This window comes from Sprattus sprattus (assembly GCF_963457725.1).
Source record: "Sprattus sprattus genome assembly, chromosome: 6".
In the NCBI taxonomy this organism is placed as follows: domain Eukaryota; kingdom Metazoa; phylum Chordata; class Actinopteri; order Clupeiformes; family Clupeidae; genus Sprattus; species Sprattus sprattus.
The window spans coordinates 32,173,527-32,186,373 of record NC_137925.1 but is presented as its reverse complement, the minus strand read 5'-3'; the positions used below and the strand labels follow the sequence as shown (position 1 = coordinate 32,186,373).

The following is a 12,847-nucleotide window of genomic DNA, read 5'->3' as shown; positions in this document are numbered from 1 at the left end:
GCGGTAGCAGACTTAACCGAGAAGAGTTCTTGGGGGTAAGAGGGGATGTAAAGAGCGTTCTTTAGAGTCACTGTACACTGGCGCCCCTCGCTGTTTATGAGGTATACCTGTGCGTCACCCCTGCCTTCCGCAATCCCGACAGTGCGCTTCCCGTCTGCCAGCTCCATGCTGTGTCTCTCCGGCTTGAAGGTGCTGTCAAAGTCCTTAAACTTGCCCCTGTCGTTGATGATGTGGGACGACGCGCCCGTGTCCACGATCAGTCCCTTTCTCTGGATCGGCAGCCGTTGCAGTGAGAGGCTGGCATCTTCTGTGTGTGCCCTGAAGGTGTGGTCTTCTCCTCCCGCGGCTCCCCTGGCGCCATCTTGTTCACGACCTGCTCTACCGCCACCGCCGCCATCTTGGGCACATGCACACCGGGCGCTCCTTTCACGCTCCTTCTTTGAGCACGCCTTGTCTGTGTGCCCCCTGCTTTTGCAAAAACTACACCAAACTTTCTCTGTGCAGTCATCCCTTCTGTGGCCCCTTTCTCCGCACCGCCAACACACCATCTCCGTTGGTCCGGTCTTTTTCCTTGGCGCTGCTTGGGCCCTCAGCACTCTTTCTCCCGCCTCTTCTGCGGCTGGGTCTGAGTCTTCTGAAGCCTCGAAGTTTCTCAGCTTTGTCTTGAACTCCCCCAGCGTCATGTCTGCTGAACCATGCGTCACCATCAATGTGAACGGTTTGTACTTCTCCGGTAACCCCCTCATCACCATCGCCATCATCAGTCCCTCACTCGGTGCTTCACCTGCACCCCTGAGTGCCGTAATGATCTGCTCGGCTCGGATAACGTACTTCGTCACAGTCTCGTTGTCAGCTTTCTTCAGCGCAGTCATAGTAATGTACAGGGAGACAATACGGGGTCTACCTTTTCCGATGTAGTGTTCTCTTAACACTTTGAGGCTCTCTCTGCCCTTGTCCTTCGTGTCTCTGAATATAAGTCCCAAGCTCGTATTGTCAAGTAGCGGCGCCAATGCACAATAGGAGTCAGCATTCAGCTTGTCATCGTTAGCCTTTTCTTCAACCGTCAGTGGTCCACTGGGCTCTGTAAGGATCGTCTGCTTCAGCCCCACTCCGTGCATGCAGCACAGCATCCTTTCTTCCCAGAGCTCATACTCCTCTGCTCTCCCGTCAAACGTGGGCCACTTGCTTCTGTTCGTCATGGCTTTTTCTGTTTGTCGCTCCTTTTCAGCCTAGCTTTAGCTTCCCGGTACTCCCGATGCTAAACTAGCTCTTTTGGTTTATCCAACTTCTGTATGCTAGCGCAGTCTTGCTAGCTCTCTACGCACATGTCCGTCAAACTTTATAACTATTCTCCGTTACCTGGGCCCATAACCTGTTAACAGGTAGGCTTATACCTCCTGCCTACCTGCACAGCGGAATAATAGTTACAACAGAATGTATATTCAGCCTTCAACCTTGTGGCATATTTATTGATGAACTGACACTTGCTGCTCTCCGTGAGAGTTATGGAAGAACAGATAGAACGAAGGGTGCACATCCCCCTTTATAGACAAGTATTGTCACACGTGACTAATGTGGTATGAGGCGCAACAGCGCCTCCTCCTGGACAAATACAATCATACATACATTCATACACAACCATTCTCAACAGGTTATCTCTGATGTATTACTGGAGGTCGTGTTAATCCTAAAGATGGTTTTAAATAGCTGTTATCCTGCAGACAGTATTGCAGGACATGTTCTTGTTATTAGTAGTGTTAAACTAAAGAAGGGGGATGTAGAATGTTACATGTTATGTTAATGAGCTGGTACTACGTGAACGTGATGCCCCCCGGTGGATTGTGGGATTACGGAATAGCATGGTAGATGGTTTAACTGAGTAGCACATGCTGGTTAATAAAAGTACATAAATAGAGCCTCTGTTTGATACTTGCTACAGTCTGCTAAGCGGTCATTCAGTACAATCTTAAGATATCTACGAAGTACGATGACTGACAAAAGACTGACCGGACTTGCTCTCATGAATAACACATATTTGGAAATCGACAGTGAAAAAGTACTAAAACAATAGTAGGAGAATTAACTTAAATTAGAAGGGCAATGCGTTTTAAACCATTATCTGCGCGCGAGAGTAGGCTAATGTGCTGTTTTTTTTGGGGGGGGGGGCGCGTTGGTGGCTCTGTGCGTACCTCACAATTATTTTCTGCAGGCGCCCCTGCACACACACACACACACACAGAACAGAGGCAGACTCAAAGCACCTATGACCCGTCCCCAACGCTCCTCTGACCCTCCTGTTGACCATGGGGTTTCTACGCCGTCTTGATGCCCTCGAAGCCGCAGAACTTCCAGCGTTTCTCCAGGCTGGCGCCCACGCCACTCAACTCCTGTCTGAAGGTGCAGGGCAGTCGCCCCAGCAGGACCTCCACCTCTGTGGTACTGATCTGGAACACAAACACCCAAAGCAACCCTGGGATCAGTTCATTCAACTGGTGCGCACAGTGACCACAACATGGACACGTGAATGTCAGTTATTTAGCAGATGCTTTTATCCTGCAGCGGTTGGGAATCGAACACCGGTCTGCCGCTTGCTAAGCTTACCAACCCCACACTCAACATAACATATGGTGGATGTTCAACCTGACTCTGGATGATGACAGCATGTTAGCTGCGCTGCAGTTCATGAAAGACCCAAAGCAACAAGTGTGATTAGTTCAATACACTAGTGCTTACAGCAGTGGTTCCCAAACTTTTCTGGCTCACGGCACCCCTAAACATATCTCTCTCCATCCACGGCACCCCTATTTATTTATTTTTTCTTACTTTATGCCATTTGATTTAACCTTGTGATATGTTGAATAGGCTATAACTGCTTTTATTATAGGCATTACATTGAGAAGGTGAGGTTTATCTAATTTTTGATAAATTAAAATGAACCACTCTCTTTAAATCAACTAATTTAATAGAACTTTTGAATAAATAGTGAACAGAATATGAACAGACAACGTCTGACCCTCTCACAACTATATCACAGCCAAAATACATATTGGTAATAATCGAGAAATTAGCTGGCAGTAACAAAACATATCAGGAACAAACCTTCAATATAAAGTTCACAAAAATATAGTTCTACTCGTCTCCACAGACAACTTATCAACTTAATGGGACACATGTGACTGTCTCTGACTGCAGAGTTTGTTAATGCGAGGAGGGATTGTGAACTGTACCACCATCAGTGGACTCGTCTATTTGAAGCGCAAATTTCCCCCTTAGCCGTAGTTCATTCAGTACAGATTCCATGACCTCCGACATATAATCAATGCAACGTTTGATCGTGTTATCAGAGAGGGGGATTTTTTCTATTTTCTTAAGTGTGGTGATTTTTAGATTCAGCAAGCAACTCGGCAACTAAAAAAAATAGCCTTTTGTGCCTTCTCAGACACACGCACGGTAGAAAGCATACGTTCGCTCTGTGTGGTATTCTGTGTTTTAAGTCTTGCAATATTGCAATTGCAATATTGCAATATTAAATGTATTTGATCTGGTGTGCCGGGTGCTTGGTCTCAGGTGCCTTGGCAACTTTCTAGGCACCATGGCTGCATTAGCCAACGTCTCTCTGCAGACCAGGCAGGCATACTGGTGTGGGGCAAGTTACCTCGCCACACCAAGTGAACCCATACTGGAGGTACGAGTCGTTATAATGCCTCACTTTTCTCCTTGCTGAATTCGAATCCGATGTCTGTTTCTGCGGAGGTGGATGCACTCTCTTTAAAAACGTATCCATTATTGCGCCTACCTGCACTCCTCCATATGCTGTCAATACGGAATAACGAACGCAGTCTACGAAAGAACTGTTGATGTTACGTCCTGAATGAACTGTAAACTGTAGCCTATTGTTGTTTGTGCTGCAAAAACAATTTTAATTGATATTATAACAATACAATTAATTCTGAAATTGATGTTATGGTTTTTTTATGTCATTAAATGATCAAGCCTTGGGCCATTCCGTGGCACCCCTGAGCATGCGGCACAGCACCCCAGGGTGCCGCGGCACCCACTTTGAAAACCCCTGGCTTACAGTGACTTCTCACTCATTCTCATCATTTTGGATGATGTCCAATCTCATCACTTTGGGCAGATATCCATTGGGTGGATACAGCATGTTGGTGAGTGAGCCAGCCATCTTCATCAAGATAGGGCTAGTATGTTGAAAAGGAATGTCAGATACCGCTACTTCAAGGAAATCAGATGATGCACAACCTCTTTTGCAAATCCATTTGTATTGAGGGGATTTGGGAAATGCGTACAGACTTTAATCCCTTGAACAATGCACAAACGATCTACAGACTGCCTTCAACTGTGGTAGTACAATACAAAATAATACAATACTAACATCAATGACCAAGTTACCTTTTGGCGAGTGGAAAAGAGCTTTCAGTGGTGTTTTATGAAGCATGTCACATTAGTGTGAGTGCAATGAACAACCACTTCTGGAGCTAAAGGACTGAGCTCTGTGGGATGATCAATAGCACTGAATACAGCTTCTCTGGCTCTAAGGGCTGGAGTGGAAGGGGATGACTGCAGCCAAAGCCATGTGGGCATCTGGTGCCACTCGGAAGAGGAGAGGAGAGGAGAGGAGAGGAGAGGAGAGGAGGAGAGGAGAAGAGAAGAGGAGGAGAGGAGAGGGGGAGAGGAGGAGAGGAGAGGCGTGGGAGCAAGGCAGACCCTCAGGGCCACCTCTCTGCATAACGAGGAGAGGAGAGGACAGGAGAGAAACACAACACTACCCTTTACTCATTCTCTCTTTTTCTCTGTCCGTCTCTCTCTCTCTCTCTGTCCTTTTCCTCTCGAATGGAGTGAGTCACAGCATTGACAGAGAGGATTTAATTAGTGGACAACCACTGTGGTGATTTGTGAGTGGAGAGAGAGAGAGAGAGGGAGAGAGGGAGAGAGAGGGGGGGGGGGGGGTTTGCGAATGTGAAGCTGGCAGGCGGCGTGCTGAGCCAGTCAGGGAGCTACGCTAGGAAAGGCAGAGCCACTTGGTATTATGCACTAGTACACTTGGTATTATGCACTAGAACACTTGGTAGTTTGCACTAGTACACTTGGTAGTATGCACTAGTACACTTGGTAGTATGCACAAGTACACTTGGTAGTATGCACTAGTACACTTGGTAGTATGCACTCGTACACTTGGTAGTATGCACAAGTACACTTGGTAGTATGCACTAGTACACTTGGTAGTATGAACTAGTACACTTGGTAGTATGCACAAGAACATATGGTAGTATGCACTATGCTGCATTAACATCCCATCAGAAGGCTGTTTGCACTCATTATCATTCTCTATGATGTGGGCCAATCAAAAGAGAGGACCCTTCAGGAAGCCAGCTGGCTGAGTGCCAGTCTGCCATGACAGAGAAGGCTATTGGCTCCCTATTCTAGTCTAGAAGAAGCCATTCTTTTAAAGTTTATTCTATGCATGTTACATGGAACCAAATGTCACTTTCCTTTCCCAATGCAGTCTAGTCAACAGATGCGGGAGCACTCACACACACACACACACACACACACACACACCCTGAGCAATCATCCCCAGGAGAGGGCCCATTAGTCAGCGGGTGTCTGAACTGGCACAAGGAGAGGGCTCTGTCTGCACCAGGGGGCCCTGCCATCCAGGAATACCCATATGCTTCCCATCTGTGTGTGTGTGTGTGTGTGTGTGTGTGTGTGTGTGTGTGTGTGTGTGTGAGGGAAGGGAGGTTACTCTGCTCGACCTTACCAGCGTGGCAGGGGAGAGCTAGAGGGGCAATAGCAGAGCTGTGGAGGGCATGACATGTCTGTGTGTGTGTGTGTGTATAAATGTGTGTGTGTGTGGATCTCTGAGTGTATGTACGCACTTGTGTGTGTGTGTATGTGTGAGGATCTCTGGGCGTATGTGTTAGTGTGTGTGTCTGTGTGTGAGGATCTCTGGGCGTATGTGTGAGTGTGTGTGTTTGTGTGTGAGGATCTCTGGGCATATGTGTGTGTGTGTGTGTGTGTGTGTGTGTGTGTGTGTCTGTGTGTGAGGATCTCTGGGCGTATGTGTGAGTGTGTGTGTGTGTGTCTGTGGATCTCTGGGCGTATCTGTGAGTGTGTGTGTGTGTGTGAGAGGATTTGTGGGTGTGTGTCTGTGTGTGAGGATCTCTGGGCGTATGTGTGTGTGTGTGTGTGTGTCTTTGTGTGAGGATCTCTGGGCATATGTGTGTGTGTCTGTGTGTGAGGATCTGTGGGCGTATGTGTGAGTGTGTGTGTCTGTGTGTGAGGATCTCTGAGCGTATGTGTGAGTGTGTGAGTATCTCTGGGCGTATGTGTGGGTGTGTGTGTCTGTGGATCTCTGGGCGTATGTGTGTGTGTGTGTGTGTCTGTGTGTGAGGATCTCTGGGCGTATGTGTGAGTGTGTGTGTGTGTGTGTGTGTCTGTGGATCTCTGGGCGTATCTGTGAGTGTGTGTCTGTGTGAGAGGATCTCTGGGCGTATGTGTGAGTGTGTGTGTGTGAGAGGATTTCTGGGTGTATGTGTGTGTGTGTGTGTGTGAGGATCTCTGGGCATATGTGTGTGTGTCTGTGTGTGAGGATCTCTGGGCATATGTGTGTGTGTCTGTGTGTGAGGATCTCTGGGCGTATGTGTGTGTGTGTGTGTGAGGATCTCTGGGCGTATGTGTGAGTGTGTGTGTGTGTGTGAGGATCTCTGGGCGTATGTGTGAGTGTGTGTGTCTGTGGATCTCTGGGCGTATGTGTGTGTGTGTCTGTGTGTTTGTGCAGGCCAGTATTTACCTTGGTGTTCAGGCACTGTAAGTAGGAGCAGATGTATTCAATGCTGGCTCCGAACGGATGGACGTGCAGGAAGGTGGATATTATACCTGCAGAGACACACAGACACACACACACACACACACACACACAGAAGAGCACAGTGTTAAACACAGCCGTCACCTGCAGCACCGCAGCACACAGCACTACGGGCCAGCGCTCACAGCTGCTGGTGTCCCCACTGTCCGTCCCACGGGCTTCTAATGAGTGTGCCAACTCCAGCTCCTGGTTCTGGAGAGCGGTTCCGGACACTTGAGGAGTCCCTGCCCGTCAAACCCACTGATGCAATCACCATTTCTGCCAATTAGCACCAGTGCTGGAGTTGAAAAAACGCATTAAGGCCAAGGGCTCAATTGGTGCTTTGATGCCTCTCAGGCTAATCAAGTCTCTTCATCGGTGGGCCATATTTGTTAGTGTTGTACTTTAATGAAATAACATCTGATAATGGCCAGCTACACGGGCACACCAGTTATGACTGAGACAGGGGGATGAGAGATGAGTGGAGAAACACAGGATGAGCGGATGTGTGGGTAGTGAGGAGAGGAGACAAGAGGAGAGGAGAGGAGAGGAGAGGAGAGGAGAGGAGAGGAGAGGAGAGGAGAGAGAGGAGAGGAGAGTAGAGGAGGAGAAGAGAGAAGAAAGGAGAAGAGGAGAGGGAGAGGGAAGCTCTGGCAGTCTTTGACCGGGCTTAATGAAACAGGGTGTCTGGCTGAGCCTAATTCACTTAAAAAGTCCCCGTTGTCGGGCTTCTCAAAAACTTGCTAACACGGCATTGCTAAGAGGGCTCTGTGGACAGCTGTGAAGACTGGCGTCTTATTGCTATTCTTTGTTTCTCCTTTATTTCCTTTTTAAACGTGCCTCAGAGAGAGAGAGACAGCACCGGCTTTTGGCAGATTCTAATTAGTTTCCCCTCTGGTGACCTTCGAGAGGAAACAGCTCTGTGACGTGGAGGGGTGCAGAGAGACCGGGCTCTGATTGGTCAGAGACACATGCGTCTCGCCTCGTCCAGAGATCATTTGTGTCTCCACTCCACGCAATGTCTTCATACATGAGGGCTAATCTGAGACTCATTAGGAGATAATTGTCTGTTTAGGTCCACGGAGAGAGAAAGGTTGGGATCAACCACCCATATTTAGTATCTTCCTCAAATTGAGCATCACAAATTCAATGTCTCTCTCTTCATTAGCAGTCTACACGTATAAAAGTAAGGGCATGAGACTGTCTGGGCAAATTCTGTGGGATTTTTAAGACTTAAAAACGTTTTATTTTTCTGTCATCCGTCAAAACCACAGAGCCGTCAATACACTCACTGCCTGGTCCGGCACGCCGCTTCATTGTTTCCTGCATTATTGACAAAAAACAAACCTGACCTCCTGCCTTCTCAGGTGAAATTGGTTACATTTTGGAAAGAGAATGGAAATGTTTGTCCTCTCTTCCTCCCTGTGGAGAGTAATTAAATTCATCTTCAAGTATGAAGCAAGTAGACTGGGCAATAGGCAGGCAGGAGAGACTAAGGCCTAGTCTCTACGAGCCCGGCTATTTTTGAAACCATGAACAGATGTTCCTGGTTGTATGTCCTGTCCACAAGCAACCGCGCTTTTGGAACCCTGAAACCGTGTTTTTTTGAAACCGGAGTCCAGGGTGGGGTTTTCGGCCAGGGTTGGTTCACCGGGTGCGTGTGGACACTGCAACCGTGATGGTTTTCCCGTTTACGTCATAGCTGTGAGCCTGCTTCACTTCAGCACGTGCACAGCAATGACGTTAACGGGAAAAACACAGCAGCGGTTAGCAGAAGTTGACGTGAGCTCTTTCAAAAATGAAGTGGATGTTGTTTATTGCCATGCTGTCGGCATTATGTGGTTGTGACACGCAGTTGCTGCGTGCCATTGTTGTTTGTATTTGGTGATTTCTTTTCCCGGTATCTTTTCATTGGTTAAAACAGCCTTCCCATTTTACCTTACATCGCCACTTATGGTTGTGGCATGTGTATTACACGTGCATTGTGTCACTTGGTGGCGGCTTCCACGGTTGGGTGTGTACGGAGTATTTTTATTACACCACTCATGTGGACGCGGAGCAAAACTCCGGTTTCAAAAATAACCGGGCTCGTGGAGCCATAGCCTAAGAGACAGACAGGGGGTGTGTAGAAAAGCTGTAGTCCTATTGTGTGTGTGTGTGAGTGTGAGTGTGAGTGTGAGTGTGAGTGTGAGTGTGAGTGTGAGTGTGAGTGTGAGTGTGAGTGTGAGTGTGAGTGTGAGTGTGAGTGTGAGTGTGCGTGTGTGTGTGTGGGTGTGTGTGTGTTAGCGTGAGTATTAGTGTGTGTGTGTGTGTGTGTGTTGTGTTTGTGTGTGTGATAGAGAGAGAGACTGTGTGTGTGTGTGTGTGTGTGTGTGTGTGTGTGTGTGTGTGTGTGTGTGTTTGTGTAGGGTTGGCTGAGTAGAGGTAGTGGTGGAGTGTGGAGGCAGGCTTAAGCTCCCAGATGAATAATCACCACAGCTGTCATTCTAATCACTGGCCCAGGGCGTCTCAGACACACTTACAGCCAGGACACGCACCCAGACACATAGGTAAACAAACAAACAAACACACAAACAAACAACTTTTGGTCTGTTCTGTTTCCTGCTGCTTTTATAATTCCCCAGTCTCCCCACACAAGCAGTCCTTAGGGAGAGATTTCTACTGGTATCATCTCACAACATCAGCTTCCTCCACACACAGAGACACACACACATTACACACCCACACACACACACATTACACACCCACACACACAGACACACAGACACACACACACACACACACACACACACACACACACACACACACACACACACAGTATGTTTCTCTCCATACAGTTAAAACTCTCTGTACAACTGTCTAATATGAATATTGCTGGTCCTGATCTGGTGAAGTGGGGTTGGGGTGGAGAAGAAGAGGGGAGGTTGATGGCTCTTGCGCTGGCACTGTTTCTTGCGTTACTTATGTAGTCGTGCTCTGTTTATGCAATGTACGTCTGAGTGTAGTAAAGGGGGAGTCTCCTTTTTTCCTCCTTGTCCGTTGTGGGGGCTTTACACCCTGCATCCGGACAGTAAAGGATGAGAATGGAATTGTACTCAAACGGACTTGTGTATGGTGGAGGATGGGTCAAGGGGGAACCTTAAGGGAGCCAAACATGGCCTGTGATGTCGTCAGATGTTTTGTTTAGGCTTTTTTCACACACACACACACACATACACACACACACACACAGCACTTTGATCTACTTTGGGTTGGCAACCGGCAAAAACCTGGTCATTAAAAACAAATCAGGAGATGATGAAGGAACTCCTTTGGCCATTCAATTAACACTTGTGAGACGGCTCAATAAGCTGCAAATGAACGGGAGAACCAGAGGAAACTATATTCATGCTCTCTATGTCTTCTCTGCGCCAGAACAGATGAATGTGTGTACAATCACTGACATGTGCTTGCACACACACACACACACACACACACACACACACACACACACACACACACACACAGAGACACACACACAGACACACAAACACACACTTTCATCTTTGGATGATTAGATAGACAGTTGGTTCCAGAAAATGGCTCTATCAACCACCCCCACCCACTACCAGTCCTCCCACCCAGTCTCCCCATGGCCACCTACCCACGAGCAGGGCCTCCCTCTCGGAGCGCACAGGGCTGGGCGGGCCCTTCTCTGGAACACTCTCATTCTCCTGGCTGCAGGACACCACTGCTGATGCTGCTGCCTCCTGCACACAGAGGGACATACAAGACACAGGGAGAGATGCCATTGAGTTAGAGACACAGAGAAATACATGTATAGACTGAAAGAGAGAGAGAGAGAAAGAGACACAGAAAAAAATACATGTTTAGACTGAAAGAGAGAGAGAGAAAGAGAAAGGGAGAGAGAGAGACAGAGAGAGAAAGAGAGAGAGAGAGAGAGAGAGAGGGGTAGCTGGTGAGAAAAAGGGGTAAAGAGAGTGAAGATCACAGCACATTGGCAGGTATCTTTCTCAAACAGTATGCAACTCCTTCTTCTTGCACCAACACAATGCTTTTTAAACAGAACTCCCCCCTCCAGAACCAACATTCAGAACCCTGCTCAACATTAGAACACAGAACCCAGCTCAACATGAGCTCAGGCTCCAACCTGGGCTGGCATTGATTCCTGGCTGAGAGAGATAGAGAGAGAGACGCTTACAGAGATGTGAGCCCCAGCCAGGTGGGAGGGCGCTACGCTGCTGTTGTGAGACAACAATACACAACAAAATAAAACAAAACAAATGGAAAAAAAGAAAGCAGCAGCCTTTTGATGACAGCGTACTCTGTAACCTACTCACACACACACACACACACACACTCTGTAACCTACTCACACATCTCATTAGGCAAACTCAGAGTGCAGGCACTGCCAGAGATCATCTCATCTGGGCTGTTGGTTTGTTTTAGGGCTTTGTGTGTGTGTGTGTGTTAGAGTATGTGTGTGTGTGTGTGTGTGTTTGAGTATGTGTGTGTGTGTGTGTGTGTTTTTGAGTATGTGTGTGTGTGTGTGTGTGTGTGTGTGTGTGTGTGCGCTTCTGAATTTGAGGTGCTCTCAGGTGAACAAAAACCCTCAAGCAGGAAGGAGTGTTGGGCTTCCAAAAGGGTACCCACTGACACACACACCAAACACAAACACACACACACACACACACACACACACACAAACACAAACACACACACACACACACACACACACACACACACACAAACAAACACATACACACACAGACATCAATCCATCAGTGATGTAGGCTCAGCCGTGAGGGCAAGTGAGGGATAAACTACAGAGGAGGAGGGAGGGAGGGAGGAGGAGGAGAAGGATGAGAGACAAGGGAGTGCAGGCTCTAAAGGAGAAATGACAATCAATACAGCCGACAGCAACAGGGTCCTCTGTTCTAAGTAGGTGAGAGAGAGAGGGAGAGGAAGACAGAGTGAAAGACAGGGAGAAAGAGAGCCTGAAAGAGGTTGAAGAAGTGAGTTCGAGAGAGAGAGAGAGAGAACTGGGTGGAGAACAAGAAAAACAGAGACTGAACACGAGTGGAGAGAAGGCAAGAGAAGGGAGGGAGTGGGAGCTGGAGCCGATTTATTTTAAGATAATGACTTCCAAACTATACATCATCCGGCTTATTATACAGTTACTCACTAAAACGATAGAAGACATTCCTCCAAAATACCTCTTTAACGATTTTGTTGCCGTTTCGTGATTTCCGCTTAGAAAAAAATTGTTCTTCAGGCAAATAGACCCAATACTTGCTGACATTAAATGACCGGACTACTTGCGGAATGATATGAGAGACGTGAATTATTAGATTATATTTCCCAGGATGCCTTGCATACACCTTGGTAACCGTCTGACTCCAAACATTTTGAAGAAATGTCTGCCAGTGCAGAAAATGAAGTTTACAAATGTATGTATATCTTCGCAAATAACTATTACGAAAATGTGAAACACATCGGGATATCTAGCTGATCATTATGCAAAATAATATTCCTTACAGTTGAGTAGAATATGATTGTTAGAAAAAATTTGCTATTTCACAAATGAACGCCTGTCTATGCTGCTGAGAGTAGCCGAGTAATGTTGAAGTTTTTTCATTTGTATATGTGGCCATCGAAAAAAAAAAAAATTCTCATCATTATTGCGTTATCATGTGAACAAACATTGAAAAGAAAGTTTTTTTACACTTGATTTATCTTCTGAAAGTACATTAAAGAACCACTGAAAGCCACATAAGCACTGGACTAAATGCCACTACATGCACTTTGTTTTAATCTTACTATAAAGATTCAATGGAAACGTTCAGTACAAAGTAGGCCTATACTGGCCACTATTGCTTAGGCCAATAGCCTATTGAGGCAGTATTGTTTCTGCAACTTAGTGTTCATAAGGCTCAATAAATAAATGATCATACTGTATAGCATATGTCTGTGGACACA

General features: G+C 47.0%; 1 protein-coding gene across 1 annotated transcript in view; it reads right to left on the bottom strand.

The window, feature by feature from the left end:
- Positions 1-2,299: 2,299 nt before the first annotated feature.
- Positions 2,300-12,847, bottom strand: part of LOC308367161 (ecto-NOX disulfide-thiol exchanger 2-like) — a 237,789-nt gene continuing 227,241 nt past the window's right edge. Inside the window, exons 13-15 of the mRNA XM_080840976.1 lie at positions 10,512-10,617; positions 6,815-6,900; positions 2,300-2,444 (exon numbers count right to left, since the gene is read on the bottom strand). Of these exons, the coding sequence (XP_080697102.1) occupies positions 2,313-2,444; positions 6,815-6,900; positions 10,512-10,617 (324 nt within the window). The 3' untranslated portion in view covers positions 2,300-2,312. The remainder of the gene's footprint in view (positions 2,445-6,814; positions 6,901-10,511; positions 10,618-12,847) is intronic.